The sequence below is a fragment of the Cebus imitator genome, unplaced genomic scaffold, assembly GCF_001604975.1.
Source record: "Cebus imitator isolate Cc_AM_T3 unplaced genomic scaffold, Cebus_imitator-1.0 Scaffold124, whole genome shotgun sequence".
Taxonomy (NCBI): Eukaryota; Metazoa; Chordata; class Mammalia; order Primates; family Cebidae; genus Cebus; species Cebus imitator.
The window spans coordinates 4712873-4733753 of NW_016107439.1; the positions used below are offsets into that span (position 1 = coordinate 4712873).

General features: G+C 42.1%; 1 protein-coding gene across 3 annotated transcripts in view; it reads right to left on the bottom strand.

The window, feature by feature from the left end:
• SLAIN2 (SLAIN motif family member 2) overlaps positions 1-6690 on the bottom strand; it is an 82288-nt gene extending 75598 nt beyond the window's left edge. For all 3 annotated transcript variants that reach the window (XM_017540314.2, XM_017540313.2, XM_017540315.2), the window contains exon 1: positions 5493-6690. In XM_017540314.2, the coding sequence (XP_017395803.1) occupies positions 5493-5881 (389 nt within the window). In that variant the 5' untranslated portion in view covers positions 5882-6690. The remainder of the gene's footprint in view (positions 1-5492) is intronic.
• Positions 6691-20881: the final 14191 nt, after the last annotated feature.

Sequence of the window (20881 nt, forward strand, 5' to 3'; positions counted from 1 at the left end):
AAAAAAAAAAAAAAAAAAAAAGAAAGAAAAAAAATTTAAAGCCGTATTAGAACGACTGGAAAACCACTGCTAACAAGGGAATAGAGGGCGAGGGACGATGGCTCCTGCCTATAATCCTAGCACTTTGGGAGGCTGAGGTGGGCAGATTGCTTGATCCCAGGAGTTTGAGACCAGCCTGGGAAACATGGCAAGACCCTGTCTCTTTAAAAAAACAAAAGGGGCTGTTAAAAAAAAAAAAAAAAAAAAAGTAAAAGGAGAGGAATAGAAAGCTTATTAGATGTGTAACTTCTGATTCATCTAACACATACACATATGCAAACCACATTACTTTAAAGTAACATCTCCTTGGTACAGAAGAGTCTAGAAAACATGAAACTTCCCAAGATGTTAGTATGTTAATCAGTGAATGCCTATCAAACTATTCAGATAAGTGGTGATAATTACACAAACTGCTTAGGCTTATCGAATCAAATTACTGACAAATTTTACCAATGGTCCTCTACAAAAAGCATTAGGTCATGTGATAAATTAACTCTCAGCAGTGAAGAGCCACGTGACAAAAAAGAATAAAAACCACAAACCTACCCAGCTCTGAATTGGGACATTTATCAACAAAGGTTACTTATGAGAAGTCAGTATGAGGTTTTTTAAAATTTTTTTTCTTTATTTTTATTTTTATTTTTTTTAGAGACAGTGTTTCACTATGTTGGGGTCTCCATCTCTTGACCTCGTGATCTGCCCACCTTGGCCTCCCAAAGTGCTGGGATTACAGGCGCGAGCCACCACGTCCAGCCCAGTATGAGTTTAAAGTGTCTTCATAAACCTAAGATAAAATTGACCTAGCGAACCAGAATGTAGCTTGAAATGGGCTTAGGTATATCACTCCAAATTTTGGAAAAAACAGAAATTTTATCACTAATATCACGGTGAACACGGGCATGATCAAAAGTTTGGATAAAAGGAAATACAATAATTTCTAAAGAGAAAAATAGGCAGTGTCTACAAAGTCCAGACCAAATTAATTTTGCAAAATTCAAAATTGGATTAAAAAAAGTTTGTGAAGTTAAGAAAGGAAAAGTGGATACATGAAACGCTAGCTAGAAGACTGACCATTAACAAGTCCAACCAAATCAACTGCAATGGCTATTTTAATAGGTTAGTAATAGTAATGCAGTATTCTTCACTGTAGGTAAGAATCTTGTAGGCACACAAAATCTTTCATGGTAACCTCCAAAATGTCACATGGGCCTGACGATGATAGAATTAGTAGTTACTGAACAACCATAATGTGTGCTGATTAATGGACTGGCGTTAATATAGAGTGAGTCTAGCTGACGTGCACACTTCAGGGTAATTTATTGCCAATTTAATATTTTTATCAACAATGTGAATGAAGACAGCAGGTATGCCTACCAAATGTAAAGACCAAATAAATCAGAAAGGATAATATTAAATGTCTAAATAAAAACAAAAGGGGCAGGGCGTGGTGGCTCACGCCTGTAATCCCAGCACTTTGGGAGGCCAAAGTGGGCGGATCATGAGGTCAAGATCATCTCGTCCAACGTGGTGAAATCCTGTCTCTACTAAAAATACAAAAATTAGCCAGGCGTGGTGGCACACGCCTATGGTCCCTGCTACTTGGAAGGCTGAGGTGGAAGAATTGCTTGAACCCAGGAGGTGGAAGTTGCAGTGAGCAGAGATTGCACCACTGCACTCCAGCCTGGCAACACAGCAAGACTCTGTCTCAAAAAAAAAAAAAAAAAAAAAAAAAAGGAAATTTAAAAGCCCATATTTAATCTAAGCACATCTAAAAAAATAAAAATAAATAAAATAAAAGCCTTATATTTAAGCTTAAAAAAATCCACCAAATAAAACAAGGTTATGAAGACTCAGTATAACATCTTATGTATAAAATATACAGGAGAGAAGTTGATACTTCAGGCTCATATTAAGCATGAGTAACAGAAGTTAAAACTGTCAATGAAGTATTTGATTTAAAAAAAACCAGCATTTGGCCAGGTGTGGTGGCTCACGCCTGTAATCCAAGCACTTCGGAGGCCAAGGCGGGCGGATCACCTGAGGTCGGGAGTTCAAGACCAGCCTGACCAACATGGTGAAACCCCGTCTTAAAAAAAAAAAAAAAGAGCATTTGGCTCATACCCACCACACTCTCCATCTGGTCAAATATCACCTACAATGCTGGGTACAACTCTGGGAACCATGTATAATGACAATGAGCAATTTATAGTTAATTAAAAAAAATAACAATGAAGATCAGAGAATTACATTATCTAAGGAATGATAAAACAAACTGGGATTATTTACTCTGAAGAAGAGAAGGGAATGCTCACAGTATATGGCAGGGTGAAAGGATCAGCAGTGACACTATAGTAGTCTTCAAATATGTGTAGAGGCCATTCATGTGAAAAAATAATACTTGGAAAAAGCAAAATACAGTGGGAACAGCACAGGCTATGATATATAAAGACCTGGATTCAAATCCTGATGCTATCATTTACTGTGTGTTATTTCATGTCTGGAGAGAGATTAGGTTTCTTACCTAGAAAATGATACCTACCTCATAAATGTATAAAATTAGAGGCAAAAAATACTTATAAGCTGCATGGCACAGACCGACACACTGTGATACACAATGATGTTAGTTCTCTTCCCTAGACTTTGCTGAGTTATTCTAGAACAGTGTTTTTCAAAGTGAGAATTGCAACTCATTAATGGCTTACAAAATCAGCTTAGCTGGGTAGTAACCAGGATTTTTTTCTAATGAAACAGAATAGAATGGAAAATATCAAAGCATATCACTTGTAGAAGTAATCATAATTTTGTGAAACTTTTGCTTCAGTTATTCATATACATGTAAATTCTAGATGATGAGTTAAAATGTATTTCTTATCATGAGGCTGAGTCCAAAAAAAAAAGTGTGAAAGTGACTGCTGTAGAGCACTGTTTTCTATGTGTGTTCTATAAGATACTAGCTCCTTGGGAGCTCAATTAAGTTTAGGACCAAACCATACTCTCTAGAGATTTACTATGTTCAGAACACACTAGCATTTCCAAGAGCCCAGCATTAAAGAAAACTGTTTATTTTTGCTGAACCCAGTTTTTCTTGCATTTATTCAACCCTGGAACCCATCCACTTTTTTTCTACATAGCACTTATAGACATCTTCAGAACTAGCACTTTGTGGCACACAAACTTGGGAGGAATTCTACATCCAAGGAATTTCATTCCTCTAGATGAAAAAGGAAGTGCAACAACTAGAAGTTACAGAAGGTAGATTTTTAGCTTGCTAAGAAAAAAATCGACTTTGAATCTTCCTGCCACTGACATTCTCCCTTTACAACTTTTACCCTAAACACATACCCCAATGCATTTTAAATGATTTATCCAACTTTCGGGTCACACAAATCTCAGGAAAAATATATGACATCTATAATATCAAGATATGAGGCTAGGATCAAAGCAGTAAGCAGGAATCATCTAGTCAAAAGAAACTCCAGGTATAGTATTTAAGGAAGACTTGCTTTACCTTAACGAAGCTCATGCTCAGGAACAAAAGCAGCCAAAGACTTAATCGGCTTCTCCAAGTAGACTCAATGTGTTCTAATAATATATAATCTAAAACGGGCTGATGAGTGCAGCTAATCTTCATTATTATGAGCATCATTATTATCATCACTTGCAAGAGCCATGTGACAATATTTACATGATTCTGGGTTCTTTTCAAGTGCATACATACCCAGGATTCCTTTGGGAGAATATAATTTCACATTTATATAAAAAACTGTCACTACAATAGTCAGCTCTAATATTTGATATCACGTGGTAATAAAATAAAGGCTTGTCATTATATACTCAAGAGTACTTCCGTTACTCACATCTTCTAACTGGGAGTTACAAATACCTCCGACTGTGCTCTTGTAGCTGTCAGAGCATAAAATGCCCTTCCCGCTCTTTCGTCACTGACTCCAAAGTCACCTCCTCCTCAAAGTCTGGTCCAACTACTTTGGACTACTATTTTCTTCCCAGTTACAGACCACGGTCAGTACTTTTTGTTATACCACTCTTTCGGTAATTCACTGTACACTTTCCAGTTTATTTAACTGCACAAAACTTAGTTCTCAACAAAACTATAATTGCCTTATGAGCACATATCAACACAATCTTCAGCATCTCCTACATCATCATGTAAAAGCTCACAAAATATTTCTTGATTTAAATAACTAGGTTTGCGAACAAATACTAGCTAGTTTTAGAGATTACTACATGCCAGATCCAGTGCTAAATGCATACATGGATTATCTTACTAAATTTTCATAATTCTGGAGGTAAGTGCTATTATTTTCTCCATCAAATAGAAGAACAAAGTGAGGCTCAGAGTCACTTGCTCAAGGTCATACAGTTAGTAAGTGGCAAAACCAGGGCCTGAATCCAGGAAAGCTCTTAACCTCAGAACACTGCAAAGTCCCAGCCCTACAATACCAGAGTATTTCACTAAATTAGAAGTTTTAATTTTAACAGAGACATTTTAGCTAAAAGAAAAAAATTAAAAAAAAAAAAAAAAAAAAAAAAAAAAAAAAAAAAAAAGAATTAAGAGAAGTAATTTCCCACAGACATCTTTATAATAAAATGAGAGGGAAAGCCTCCCATGTCCCTTCTATTTACGAAAGTGATTATTAAGGTGTGGATCACAATTTCATAAAGAAGTAGCTTATGACAATACAGCTTTGGTTTAGAGTGTAAAATAGGACTCTTTTTCTCTGCCCCTAGGAGGACGTGGAAATGAAAGATGGATGTGATAACTCAATTCAGAGCTATGCAAAACGCCAGACTCAATTCTTGTTTTAGAAAATAAGAGCCAGGGCTCTTGTTCCACCCTTGACTTTTCACACAAAGCAGCACCATCCTCTGCCCTCTTCACACAAAGCAAGCTTTACCCCACTCCCCAAAGCGGGGGTGCAGATCCACACGGTCTCCCCATACCCGACAGAAATGGGTCCCACACACTAACCACTGCATAGACGTAGACAACTTCGTTCTGCCCCCGACCCCCACACCTGGTGATACCTCATCAAGCAGACCCCTCCCGTACATCCAAAATGCCCAGGGCTACCATCCGAAAGCCAGTATCTTACACAAAGCAGGATCCCTGCCTACAAAGCAGTTTCCCAATTCCGACTCCTCCCCAGGCGAACAGCCCTTCTCAAGCTGCGCCAACCGACAGACCCCAATAGGATCCAGCACCCAGAGAGTCCACAAGCCAGAGAACCAGCTAAAACCCTGTTACTTGCGCACGCCTCGAACCCCCAACTCCAGCTGACCTTCCCTCTGCCAAAGCAAAAAAACCATGAGTCCCCACCGGAGAGCGGACCCGGTTACACAAAGCGAGGCGCACGACCAGAGGGACCCTCAGAGGACGCTCTCCGCCCCCGGACCCGTCTCCGCCCAGCTCCGGCCCCGCGCCCCGCGCTCACCAGCTCTCCTCCTCCTCCTCCCAGCCTGACAAACGCTCCAGCTCGTCGGGCCGCAGCGGCTCCACCTCGTCCAGCAAGCTGCCCTCGCCCGCCGCCAACAAGGACGTGGCGTCCCGCAGCTCTTCGCTACTCGTCCGCCTCGGGCCCGACCCGGCCCCGCCGCCCGACTTGGCGCAGAGGCCCAAGGGGAAGCCCCGAGGAGACGCCGCGCCAGAGGAGGGAGTGGACGCGCCGGCCCGAACCGGGCTGCCGGGCCCGAGAGAGCCGGCGCCCTGAACGGCCCCCGAGCGGCTTCTCAGCTGTTCGTTCTGCTTCTCTAGCTTCTTCACCAGCTCCTGCAACTTCCGCACCTCCTGGTCCGCGTTCACGTTGGAGTTAACGTCCTCCATCCCGGCCCCGCCGCCTCAGCCGCCCGCTAGCTCTCGCAGCGACAGGGAAAGAGCCGGAGAAAAGAGGCGTCGCCGCCGCTCACTCTAGCCGAGGCGCCGGCATATAGCAGGACCAGGCCCCACCGCCAGGGTCCCCCCAGCTCGGGTTCCAAAGCGCCGCTGGCCCCAGCCAAGCTGCCTCATCTGCGCCGGCTCCAGGATTGGGGGAGGCGGCGCCAATATCCGGCCTCTGCCGCCATCTTCCCTCCGTCCCTCCGCCCCCCCGCGGTCCAGCCCCGTCAATGACCTCAGAGCGTCGGGGGTGGACGCGACCGCCCGCGATCGCTGAGAGGACCCGGCGCCGGCTCGCGGCGGGGCGGGGTCACGGACGGGGCCTATGGGGCGGGGCGAGGAGCGCGAATGGGCGGGGTTTAGCCCGGAAGGGGCGTGCCGGCGGATGTGGGACGCGGCCGGGCTGGCTAGGGAGGGTCTCTGCAGACCCATAGGCGAAACGAAGGCTCGGCGCGGGCGTGGCTGAGGTGGCGCACAAGGTCCTCGGTCAGCCCCGCCTATTGGTCTCGGCGTTTGGGACCCGCGGGTAGGTTTCGCGTCCATTCTGGGCCGGATCTCAGTGGGCGCTCAGCTCAGCCATAGAGAGACGGTTTACTTTGTTCAGCAAATATTTAATCGATGCCTGCTTTTAATTGGAGATTGTCTCGGCTGGCGGGAGCCTTAGAGACTGCCTGTGTCCTGTTTCTTTTCCTGAAAATAAGAAACCCCAGTTTCAGACAGTTAAGAGAGGTCTGAAGTCAAATACTCATAATTTCTTGAGTGCTTCCTATTGGCCAGACACTGTGCTAAGCACTTTTAAAGGCATTGTCTCATCCATTTAAACAGCTTTCCCGACTTAAAGTTTACAGCACACTGGCACAGAATTGGGGGTTAGAAATCACTTCTTTACTGCCTTTCTCCGTTTATTGACTCACAGGCTGCTCTTTAGATCGAGTGTGTCTTGACTTTTTAAAAAGTTGTGTCTAAAAAGCGCTTAAGCACGGTGACACTGAAGAATACAGAAAATAGTATGAATGTAAAGTCTGCCTTTATAATGTGGCAGCAAACCCAAACAAAACTTAAATGCTTTGTTTTGATCACATTCGTTGGCCTTCAGATGTCGGTTGTAAACTGCTTTGGCTTGTGTTTGCAGCTCTTCTTCAGTTGCCACATCCACCCTTAGCTTAATAACAATAATCCAGTCCTATTACACCTGGGTGTGGACGTATGCCATGACTGACCTGCTTCTACCCTTTAGTTCTTCTAGTGCCATATTTTCCTAGCGTAGAATATCCTGCCTGCCATATCTGATTCCTTATCTTAAAACCCATACTCACTCATTTGGGAAACCTCTTCCCGACAATTCCACAAATATCTAATTATTCTAGCGTATTCTAGCACTACCTGATCAATAGTTCTCAACAGGTGTTTGTACTTTTTTAAAAATTGCATTTTTTCTAGGAATTATTTTTCGTTTGTTTTTGTCAGTTTACTTGATTTGAGGAGACTGTTCATTTTTCCCTACCATGTCTATTACACTGATACAGTGGAGACTCAATACTTGGTTTGTTGAAAGTTAAGTAGACTGTAAGTTCTACTAAAACCAGGTAGCTATTTATTTATAGCAAAAAACATACCGTGTTAAAAGTTTGCTAACTATAAGTTGAGTATTTTTCTAGCTATACAGACCTAGTCAAAGAATATGATTGTTTGCTAACATAATCGTCAAGTAATATTTATTATCTATGTAATGAATATCTAAATATCATTGCTGTTTCTGACCAGTCTATGAACTTTTCTGCCAGAGGGTTAAAAATCATGACTACTTCATGTATAGCAGTTTTCACTTTCATTCAATGCTTTGTAAAATATATTCCAACTAGTCAGTTTCTCTAATGGGAACCCTTTAAATATACTCCTTGAAAAGAATAGTTCGCCAGACATTATGAAGTGAGCACTAATGTTTGTGGGGAAAGAAAAGCTTGTAGTGTGGAACAATGAATTAAGAATCAGAAAGCCTGATGTCAGGTGCTAGCTGTAGCATAAATGCACTGGACCTTGATCACTGGTCTCTTAATCTCTGGTCCTTAATTTACTTTGGAATTCGTAAGTTGGAAGATCTCCAGTATCTCTTCCAGGACCAAAAAGTAAAGGATTCTGATGAGCCCTCATGGTTGCAAAACATAAGAGTAAATATATTTAGACATGTAGAGAAGTTCATAGTAGATAGATATACTTGGATTTTTAAATTCTATTGCCTTACTCAATGTCTTCCCTTTTTCATTCAATAGATATTGAGTATCGACTATGTGGCAGGATCAATCTAGGTATTTGGATGTTTAATAGGCCTCTTGAGTATAACACATCTTTCAGTTCATACACGCACACACTGCACAACATATACACACCCTTAAATCTACTTGTCCTGTAGTCATCACCATTCCAATAAATGACAACTCTTTTCTTCTAGGTACTCAAACCAAAAACTTTAGGGTAATCCCTACTCCTCACTTTCTTTCACACACAAGATCCAATCTTTAAGCAGGTCATGCTGGCTCTACATTCAAAATATGTCTGATTACTTCCCAGCACCATCTGCTGCTACTACTCTAAGTTGCCATCTTCTCTTGTCTGGATTACAGTGGTACTCTTTTAATGAGTTATTCCACTTTGCTGCTAACAGTCTCTTGTCCACACGGCAACCAGATGATCCTTTGTGTAAGTCACATCAGGTTATTCTCCTGCGCAGAATCCTCAGAAGCAACTGGCTTCCCATTGTACTTCAAAGTCCTTTCCCTGGCCTGTAAGACTCTAGATACCCGGCAACTTCTGCAAGTATCTCATTAGCTACAACCCTTCCCCCCTCACTCTACTGCACTGGCCTTCCTGATGGTCTTCAAACAAGCCAAGCATGTTTCTACTTCGGGAATTTTACACTTGCTTTGCCATCTGTCTAAGATCTAGTCTTCCTTCGTGTTGTCACACGACTGACTACCTCCATTCAGGTCTCTGCTCAAATAGCACCTAAATTCACTATCCTCATTATGACAGTTCTCCATAAAATAGCATCTATCATTCCCCATCCTCTTAATCCTGTTTCATTTTTCCTCAGACACATCTTTCTTTCTTTCTTTCTTCCTCCCTCTCTCTCTCTCTCTTTTCTCTCTTTCTTTCTTTCTTCTTTTCCTTTCCTTTCCTGCCTGTCTCTCCCCGGTAGAATGTGAACTGCATGGAAAGAGAGTTCACTGTTGTATCTCCAGTGCCTGCAACAGGGCCTAGTACATGGTTAGTGTTCAACACATGTTTTTTGAATGAGTGAATGGATTTAGGTTAAGTGAAGCCTCCTGCTTATATCTCAAATCACTGAAGTGGAAATTTGTAATTGTTTTGAATGTTTGACTTTTAAATTATATTTTCTCCTTCCAGAAGAGCAACATGTCATACTGTATATGTCATCCTCAAAACTAGGTCACTCTCCACCTCCTGAGAGCCAACAGCCCTTAAGAATTGCTGAGGAGAGAGTTTTAAGTTCTCACTGAGAAGCATAAGGACAAGAATATTTCCTTTCTATCCTTAACCTTGCCAGGATCTTCTTCTTTCAGGTTAGCTATGATATCCTGTCTTCTCTGGTGACTCAGAAGTCATGTTTTTTTAAAAAGTCACTCTAAAAGTGACTTTTATATAGATACAAGGAGCAGAGCTAGTAGGTGTCTGAAGTATGCATCACAATTAGCCCAACTAGCTTTTCAGGTGTTGTGTTTTATGATAAGCTTGCTTTGTTGCTGGAAGAAGGACTTGCTTCTTTTCCAAGCAGGTGTGGCCCATTTTCATAACTTGCTCCTACATGCATGTTAGCTCTAGTGAAACTCCTGACAAAGTGGAAAATATTACAAACCACTAAAAGCACGTATAATTAAAAACTATCGCTCAATGGCTTAAAGATAGTTAGCCATCCTAAAATCCTAAATCAAGGGGTGTGTGTGTGTGTGTGTGTGTCTGTCTATATAAGCACATGCTAAAACGTAATTTAGAAATTGCTAGACACAGAAATATTTGCATTTCCTTAGAAAATTCTCAGATTCTTTGACAAAACCTTTGCTATCCAATCCATCCATTCTTTTTTTTTATTTAAAAAAAGACGAGGTTTCACCATGTTGGTCAGGCTGGTCTTGAACTCCCGGCCTCAGGTGATCTGCCCGTCTTGGCCTCCAGAGTGCTTGGATGACAGGCGTGAGCCACCACCCCCGGCCCAATCCATCCATTTTTTAACATAACAATTATTTCACTAAGCAGTCCATCCATTTAATCTTCATAGGTCAGTTATGTTCTACTTACCTTCTTTCACCAGCATCCCTGGTGTTCCTCACCAGCATCCCTCCTCGAGATGTGCCTCCCTTTGGTCTATGAAGCGGCCTCTTCACTGTCTTGGTACAATGCAATTTTACAAAGGAATCCCAGGAACCTTAAAGGTTAGGTATATAAGAAATTTTGAATTGAAAGCTTGGTGGCAAAATGAAGGGGGGCTTTTTTAGGGAGATTCTCTGTCTAGAGGGTGGTCCCCTATCACACTGTTGGGGGCATATATTACATAGATGTAGGGGTGACTTATATAAAGTTCGTGATCAGTTTCTTGAATTGTTAGAAAGCTGTCATCTTACCCAAAACGAAAGAATACCTTGTCTTTCACCTTTTTTCTGGCAGCAGATGGAAAAATAAGATCTTAAATAACATTTATTATTTCTTTTCTTTTTCTTTAAGTAGTGTATCAGTCAGACAGTGAAGTTGGAAGAGTGGACTATGAACCGCTTCTGAATGTGTTTGGTGTTCTAGGGAAACTACTATTCAAAGATGGAAGAGAACTTACTAGGAATAATCTAAATATCCAAATCAATACGATAAATCTCAATGATCTGCCCTAGGATTTAAAATACATTATTCTGAGTACTGATTTACAGATACAATGGAGAAAGTAGATTATAAATAGATACTTGTATCAAGTAAAAGTAAAGTAAACTGACATTGAGATACGTAATTGGTCTTCTAGGAAGTTGTAGCGAATTCCATTTCCATGTCTTTGGGATACTCTTGGAGTATTGTTGTACTGGAGCGAGCATAGAAAGTCAACACCAAGACAAAAGTATGCCAAATTGCAGGGTCTTTATTGCCAGCGGCCACGGAGGACTCACATCTCTCCAACTTGTGGCCCCGCAAGGAGGGTGTCAAGACCTTTTATGCCCATAAACCACCTTGGGGGTGAGGGGGAGGGGCGGAAGTAGGGGGGAGGGGCTTCGGACATTCCAAGGGCCAGTGGACTTTGGACATTCCATAAATCACTTCCCGGGTGGAGATGAGGGTGAGGGGCTTCGGCCATTTCAATTGTTACTTAAGTGGTTCACAGCAGTCAAGATAAGCGCTAGTTTACACATTGCCTGGGTAGGGTGGAAATTACAGACCTTAGTTACTTATTACAAGTTGCATGGCTGGGCACAGTGGCTCACACCTATAATCCCTGCACTTTGGGAGGCTGAGGTGGGTGGATCACGAGGTCAAGAGATCGAGACCATCCTGGTCAACATGGTGAAACCCCGTCTCTACTAAAAATACAAAAATTAGCTGGGCATGGTGGTGTGCACCTGTAGTTCCAGCTACTCTGGAGGCTGAGGCAGGAGAATTGCTTGAACCCAGGAGGCGGAGGTTACGGTGAGCCGAGATCGCACTATTGCACTCCAGCCTGGGTAACAAGAGCAAAACTCGGTCTCAAAAAAAAAAAAAAAAAAAAAGTTTCAGGGGCCAAGATGGTGTAGGCTTGCCTGTCACATTAGTAAGTTCCTAGTTGCAACAGAAAGCCGAGGTATGGTCGAGGTATGCAATTTTATGGGGCTTTTACCATGTCACAGTATTACAGACTGAAGGACATCATCAACTATTCAATTTGCCCAAATAGGTCTACAGAGTACTTTCTATGTATCATTCTTCTTATTGTAAGGATCATTGCCGAGTTTAAAATGAGGAAACTGAGGCCAGTATAAGAAAATTAAATGCCAATTTATTCAGCTCCCAGGCGAGGTTCGCTGGTCTGAGGAAAGGGGGCCAGAAAAGTCTCGATGACTTCCTGGGATGTGGGGGTTTTTATGGCTAGGAGTAATGAGCAACAGCTGGGTGCTCTGATTGGCTCCAGGGGCGTGGGATTGAGACAGGGCGGGCTGCTATTGGTTGGCAGGTTGTTGGGCAGGTTTTCCAGTGCGAGAGTCGGCCAGGGTTGCATTCCAAGGGAGTCATGCAGCAGAGCGAGGTGCCGAGTGCCCAGCCTGGTGGCCGGTGCAGAGTCAGGCACTGAGTGCAGGGGTGGGTGTGTCCAGCCTCCCAGCGAGGCAACTGGCCTCACACTTATGTGGGCAGTTATTGTCAGGCCTCCATGTGCAAGCCTGGACCCAGAAAGTCTGAAGTCCTGCCTGCCTTGGCTGATCGCCTCCCCGGCCATCATCCCACCCCCGCCTGCATTTGCCATTATCCCTGATCACCCAGCAGAGCTTCCCCCAACACTAAGCTTCTCTTCCCACCCTGCCATCTTAACAGTTATTATGATAATGTGAATGCTCCTCACCCCACCCTACCATCTTAACTCTTCTTGCTCTGTGAATATCCCTCTGCCCCACCCTACCATCTTAACTACTCTTAGACCTTACCCCACCCACCATTGTAACTGAACTTATGGTAATGTATACTCCTTGCCCCTACCCCCACCACTGTAACTGATCTTGCTCCTTAACACCCCTGCCCCCTCCCCAAAAGATTTGCCCAAACCTATAACACCAACTCCTATCCCACCGCCCTTTGCTGATGCCCTTTTTGGCCTCAGTCCACCTGCACTCAGGTGAATAAACAGCCATGTTGCTCACACAAAGCCTGCTTGGGGGTGGGGGCGTGGTCTCTTCATTCAAAGCACGCGTTTTAACAGTTATATGTGCCCTGGAAGTTTAAATCTATAAATATCCAGGTCTCCAAATTGGCCCAATAATAATAGTAGCTAATAGTTATTGACCACTTTTATTACATATAATAATTCATTTAAAACTCATGATAATCTTTGGAGGTAGCTGCTATTCTCATCATCTCCATTTTACAAATGAAGAAACTGAGCTATAGAGACATTAAATCATTTCCAATCCCATTGTCAGGAAGTAGTGGAGCTGAATTAGACCCAGCTGTTCTGACTTCAGAATTGCACTCACAATCCCCTTTGGCCCATAAGCATGATGAATTCTCCATTCTTTTACTTAAAAGAGTATTGATACCTAGTCAGCTACCATCTTGGGTGGGGATTGAGGGACAATGTTGAGAACTTAAGGATCATTGCCTTTCTGATACCAACATCTCAATCTTCCTCTAACAGCAAGTTTGCCAGGTTTGATGTCTCAGCAACTCTGAAACCCAGCATTGATGCAATCAGTTCTTTAGAGAGGGAGGTATTTCAGCCAGACACAGTGGTTCACACCTGTAATCCTAGCACTCTGGGAGGCCAAGGCAGGTGGATCACCTGAGGTCAGAAGTTTGATACCAGCCTGGCCAACATGGCAAAACCCCATCTTTACTAAAAATATAAAAATTAGCCAGGCTTGGTGGCGAGTGTCTGTAATCCCACCTACTCTAGAGGCTGAGGCAGGAGAATAGTTTGAACCCGGGAGGCGAAGGTTGCAGTGAGCTGAGATCATGCCACTTCACTCCAGCCTGAGCATAAAAGAAAACTCTGTCTGGAAAAAGAGAGAGAGAGAGAGAGAGAAGAACACAGTTCCTGGATCTCTTGCTGAAAATTTGGCTGTATACTTAGGCAGTATTCCAGATACTGGAGAAAAGGTAGGAATGGCTGAAGACCCATCAGTCAGCAGTTTGTTAAAATAAAGCTTCACCATCTGAGCTTCTCATTGGAAAGACGGGTGAACAGCCTAGCTTGTAAGAGTTTTATGGGGGCAGAAGTTAGCAGAAGGAGTCTTTTACCCAGGGCAGTAGTAACACCACAATCAACAAAGCAAGAAGATCTGAGTCCGAATTTAGCAATAAGAGTCCTGGGCCTATACAACAGAGAAGAAAAATTTGAATGGGTCCCAATATAAGGAAGAGTAGAAGCAGAATGAAAAGCCGAAGTATAGAGCCTGGGAAACAGATGAGAGTCAGATATACTGGGTTCAATGCTAGATAAGAGGGTGATTCTTTGTGAACGCCAAAACAAAGTGGTTGCAGGCAGTCGTAACCTTTGTTTCCTCGCCCTTTGTAAAGGGCATGTGGAAGAAACAGTTGCATTAAAGGGTTAGGGATTCTGTGCCATGGCAGGGTTGTGAGTTTCCAGCATTGAGACAAATTGGTAACCAGATCTGCTGGACTAGAGCCCAATCTGCAAAGCTCCTTAATGCAGTGGAGTCCTCTATCGTGTAAACAGATTCTATCTTCCCATAGTTTCTGGAAACCAGATAGCCTTCATCTCACATTGTCACCCTATTGTAGAGAAATGAGGGTAAGGTGTTGGGCAGGGCAGGGTAAAGATGAATAGTTGGGTGTGGCACAGGTGGCTCCCTGTTATCAGTGGGTATGGTTTACTTCACATGGGGCACCTACACATGAAGCAGCAGCCAACAGAACTACTTTGTCTGTGGGCATGATTGTCTACCTGCATTACTGGAGGGCTTTTCCTCTTCCCTACCAGGACAATCCTCCCAAGTTCTTTTGAGTTTTTTCTGCCTAGTTTTGCAGCCAAGGTCAGTTGATCAGGAGGTATGCCCTTGTATTTAGTCCATCTTGAGTCAGATGCAGCTAACAGCAGCTCTGCTAATGGAGTATTTGAATATTGGACTCAAATCATGATATGGAACCATTTATAGACAGCTCATGAGTAAACTATCAACATTTTCTGCTGTGCAGTGCACAGGGCGGATCATCCCCAACCTCTCCAACAACTGAGATAAAAGATATGCCAGCCGGGCACGGTGGCTCACACCTATAATCCCAGCACTTTGGCAGGCGGAGGTAGGTGGATCACGAGGTCAAGAAATCGAGACCATTCTGGCCAACATGGTGAAACCCGTCTCTACTGAAATTACAAAAATTAGCCAGGCGTTTGGCACACGCCTGTAGTCCCAGCTACTCGGGAGGCTGATGCGTAAGAATCGCTTGAACCCGGGAGGCGGAAGTTGCAGTGAGCCGAGACTGCGCCACTGTGCTCCAGCCTGGCGACAGAGCAAGACTTCGCCTCAAAAAATAAAAAAAGATATGCCTTTCTATCTCTTCACCTCTGATGCATTCAGAGCTATATCATCATGTTGCACAAGGTCCTCGTGAAGAGTCGGCAGGGTATATGAACATAGAACAAGTAACTCCTCCTACACTCAGTCAGAAGGCCACAACCTCCAAATGGCTGTGTCAGTGGGCTTGACTCTGGAGCCTAACATTTGGGCAAGAACATTTAATCATCCCTTGAAGGGCCACCAGCTAGGATTGTTACCATGAGAGAATATGGGCAGGAACTATTTAAGAGGATCCAAAATGATGTGCTGGAGGGCTCCAGGCTCATTTTATTGTGTCAGTCTTATTTAAAGGTATAAGTTTCACAAAGCAGTGACTAGTTCAGGGAAAAAGAAAAAAACAAAGGCATAAGGCTCAAACCTTTCACTGACCTCTAAGCAAATAATAAATATCATTTCTTTTTTTCTATAGTTTCTTATATTATTTACCTTTTTAAAATTCAACTTTTTAGTCCACCTGAGATTTTTTTCTGGTATGTTATATGAGGCATAAATCACATGGACACTTTTATATGGGGCACTGTCATGTGCAGGATTACAAATACCTGTTGTATTTATTCATTCAGTCATCTATTACTAGTTCAAGGCGCATTGTTAGGGACCAGAGATGATAAACATCGCAAAAAATGTACTCCTTAATCGTTAGCAACTTACTGTCCATTTAAGGAGATCAGAGGTATAAATTACTATATATACAAAGCAGCATGTAAAAAGTGCCATGTGAGTGATGTGAACAAGAAAAAATACAAAATATAATGATTGTTTTTATTTTTCCCTGAGGGCATATTAGAGAAATAGCAGTAGATTCCTTCTGCCTGGAATAAGAGTTTTCCCAGAAGAAGTGTGACTTAAGATGGACCTACAGGGATAAGTAGCAATGTTAATCATGACTTGTTGGATACAATGAATAGAAATCCTCTTGTGTCATCTCAATTTGAAAAGGGAGCTCTCCACCAATCGTCCTTCTAAGAATCTATTCTAAAGCCAGGTGCAACGGCTCACGCCTGTAATCCTAACACTTTGGGAGACTGAGGTGGGTGGATCACAAGGTCAGGAGTTTGAGACTAGCCTGGCCAACATAGTGAAACCCCATCTCTAAAAAAAAAAAAAAAAAGAAGAATCTATTCTAAATGTAGACTGGATAAAATATATAATGACCTAGGCACATAGCTATTTATTATGGCATTACTTGCAATAGCAAAATACTGAAAACAACCCAAATGTTATCAATGTGGTACTAGTTTTAAAAACTATGATACCTCCACATGATGGAGGACTGTGTATCAATAAAAAGAAAAGAGATGAAGATCTTCATGTAGCTCCAGGATGACTGATTCAGAATAGTACTTATAGTATACACCTTTAGCACAAGAATCCAGAAAGGATATGAAAATGTATATATATGTATATATATATATGCTTATGTTTGTAAAAAGATACAATGGAAAGACAAACCCAAAATCAATAAAAATGTTAAACAAATGGAGAAGGAGGGAATGGAGTGAAGGGCGTAGAAATAGTGCTATGAAGAAAAAAATACATCGAGAAAGGAGGATAGGAAGTGTGGTTGGGGGCAGAATTGCAACTTTATTAATTTATTTTGAAAGAAGGTCTTGCTCTGCACCCAGGCTGGAGTGCAAGGAGCAATCTTGGCTCACTGCAATCTCTGCTCACTGTAATCTCTGCCTCTTGGGCTCAAGCAATCCTCCCACCTCAGCCTCCTGAGTAGCTGGGACCACAGGTGCACGCCACCACGCCCTGCTAATTTTTGTATTTTTTGTAGAGATGGAGTTTTGCTGTGTTGCTCAGGCTGGTCTCCAACTCCTGGACTCAAGTGATCTGCCTGCCTTGGTCTCTCAAAGTGTTGGGATGACAGACGTGAGCCACTGCTCCTGGCTGGGACTACAATTTTATTTTATTTTATGAGAAGGAGTCTCTCTGTGTTACCCAGGCTGGAGTGCTGTGGCACTATCTCGGCTTACTGCAACCTCTGCCTCCCAGGTTCAAGTGATTCTCCTGCCTCAGCCTCCCAAGCAGCTGAGATTACAGGTACTCTCCACCACGCTCAGCTAATTTTTGTATTTTTGCAGAGACAGGGTTTCACCATGTTGGTCAGGCTGGTCTTGAACACTTGACCTCAAGTAACCCACCCACCTTGGGCTCCCAAAGTGCTGGAATTACAGGTGTGAGCCCCCGGGCCCAGCCTGGATAGCAATTTTAAATAGGGTGCTCAGGGCAGTCCTTGCCTAGAAGATGATGTTTGAACGAAACTCTGAAGAAGGGCAAGGGAGCCAACCAGGCAGGAAACTGCAGATGACCGTACCAAGCAGAAGAGCAAGTACAAAGGCCCCGAGGCAATAATGTGGCCGGCTTCATGGAAGAATAAGGTTGATGACTAAAGTGGAATGAGTGTCAAAGAGCGTAGTGGAAGATGAAGTCAGAGAGATGGAGGAAAGATTCCTTGCAGCCTCTAGTCAGTTGTGAAGGCTGACTTTTACTCCGTGTGACATGAGAAGACAAGGCAGGTTTTGAACCAAGGAGTGACAGGACCCGACTTATCTTTTGACAAGATCCCTCTCTCTGTTTCTTGCATGTGTGCCATTTGCCATTTGCCCCATTCCCCTGTGTTCTATCTCAGAACCTCTGCTTACTCATGACTTCTGTGTTCTCTAACAGCCTGCATGTGGCATTGGGTTTGGTGTTGTAACAGCTGGTGACATTTCAGTTCATGTGCCTACTGTGACCTAATCACTTAGTCTCTCAGTGTCCCAATTCCAGATTCTTGGATGACATAATGTTAGACTCACATATTATTAGACTAACTAATATTAGTCCACCATGATACAGCGTGCTGAGACTGGAGTCAGAAGTGAGCAGAATCCTATACTATTTCCGAAAAGGAATATGAGCAGAGAGGCAATGGTTACCACATCAGCTTCATCAAGTACTTCAAATATTTTGGGTTCCCAATAAATGAATACATAAGTTAATAAATCTAGCATATTTAGTAAACAGCTTATAATCCTACCCTACTGCTATAGTGCTCAGTAACCACTTAAGAATAATAGTAATAATAGATGTCTTTATCCTAAATGATGGCTTTATGCTAAAATAGGCTTCTAAAACTATCTGTGGTGAGAACTAGTTTTCTTATTTTTGTTTCAAATATCAAATTCTATAGGAGAATATTTTTGTAAAATATGCTAAAAATGAATTCCTTGACAAATTGAATTTTAGAAAGATATATAAAATTGAAAAATGATTTTTTATTATTAAATTCAACAGACAGAAAATTGCTATGTCAAATTGTCTAGGCTGGGATTTTTTTGAGAGGGAGTCTCTCTGCGTCACCCAGGCTGGAGTGCTATGGTGTGATCTTGGCTCTCTGCAACTTCTGCCTCCCGGGTACAAGTGATTCTCCTGCCTGAGCGTCCCAAGCAGCTGAGATTACAGGTGCCCACCACCACGCCTGGCTAATTTTTGTATTTTTTTAGAGATGGGGTTTCACCATGACTAAGCATTTCCAAATGCTTAGTCTCAGTTTCTGTACTTATCACACACCAGTTACAAACAGTTCCACACTTTAAATAGCACTGTACTAAAACTCACTTATTAAGTAGTAAATTTTATAATAATGATGGTCAATTAATGACATTTAATACTCTGAATGAACATATTAAAGAATGTGAAGTTGTTTTGTTGTTGTTTTACTTCTCTGATTTTTCTCATTAGATAAGCTAGTGCCCTGTATGTAAATTTTAATGAATATTTGTTATTGAAATATTTCTTTTTTTTTTTTTAGATGGGATTTCACCATGATGGCCAGGCTGGTCTTGAACTCCTGACCTCAGGTGATCCACCACCTCAGCCTCCAAAAGTGCTAGGATTATAGGCGTGAGCCACCATGCCCGGCTCATATTATTGAAATATTTCTCTAGCTTAAGAACATATTTTCTCACATAGAAAACAGTGTGCAACTTGTTCCACTTAGATTTGCTAGTAGATTAACTCTACTGCTAAATATGACTGAAATCGTTTCATTTTTCTCTTGGGTTAGAAATGGGAGAAACAGGGAAAAAAACAGGGATTATCTTTCTTAAATTTCAGAGACAAAGCATTAACACTGACTTAGAGGGAAGGAAGCTTCTAAATACGCATCCTTTACTGAGATCTAAAATCCTGGTTTTGTAATTGATTTGAGGATCATTTTCATAATCTATCAACTATTTAAGTGTTTAATTGCCCTGCTAAATTTTCTATATAGTGAGTTAAACTAATTCAAGCCCAATATTTTGTGGCTTCAACAACTTAGGACAAGTAACATATCAGCAAGTTGTTTGCCCTCAAGCGGGAAAAACATCAAATAACACCCTACTTTCCCCTTTGCTACAATATCTATTTAAGGAACAGGAACAGAAAATTAAAAATAAGAGATCATTAACAACATTATTTCAAATTCATCATTTGAATACAATAAATAAATCACTGGTTTATTTACAAGCTACCATTCTACAACAGTCAGAGAGAAATTATAGAGTAAGTTTATTCTGGTAGCAGTAAGCCTTGACTAGTGATTCATCTCCTAAGACTCTATGACTTCATCATCCAGGGAACTGTGGCTAACCAGAATTTCAAAAGCATGTGTAAATATAATAAAAATATCTGAAGTGGTTATCAAGAGTTATCAGGGTATTCAATCCCCCTAGTTCTGCCTTAGAATTTTTAAAAAGTATCTGTAAGTGTTCCAACTTTTTTTTTATTCATACAGAATCAGAATACTTCAGATTCCTTCAAGCAGGAAAAACATCAAACAATACCCTACTTTCCCCTTTGCTACAATATTTCTTTAAGAAGCAGAAACAGAAAATAAAAATGAGAGTCCGTGAAGAAAAATTATTTCAAATTCATCATTGCCAGGAATTTAAATTGTTCCCATTCATACAGATTGTTGTGAAAACACATTAATATTGTTTTATTATTATTATTATTATACTTTAAATTCTGGGGTACATGTGCAGATCATGCAGAATTGTTACATAGGTCTACACATGCCATGGTGGTTTGCTGCATCCATCCCCCATCATTTACATTAGGTATTTCTCTTAAGGTTATCCCTCCCCAATGCTGCCACCTCCTGCTATCCCTCCCCTACCCTTCCACCCCCTAACAGGCCAGGGTGTGTGATGCTGCCCTCCCTGTGTCCATGTGTTCTCATTGTTCAACACTCTCTTATGAGTGAGATCATGTGGTGTTTGGTTTTCTGTTCTTGTGTCAGTTTGCTGAGAATGATGGTTTCCAGCTTCATCCATGTCCCTGCAAAGGACATGAACTCATCCTTTTTCATGGTTGCATAGTATTCCATGATATATAAAAAGCACATTAATATTGTTCTCAAAACTGCCTTTTAGAGATATCAATGTTTTTCTTAAGAAAAACAATCTGGCCAGGCATGGTGGCTCAAGCCTGTAATCCCAGCACTTTGGAAGGCCAAGGCGGGTGGATCACGAGGTCAAGAGATCGAGACCATCCTGGTCAACATGGTGAAACCCCGTCTCTGCTAAAAATACAAAAAATGAGCTGGGCATGGTGGTGCGTGCCTGTAATCCCAGCTACTCAGGAGGCTGAGGCAGGAGAATTGCTTGAACCCAGGAGGCGGAGGTTGCGGTGAGCCGAGATC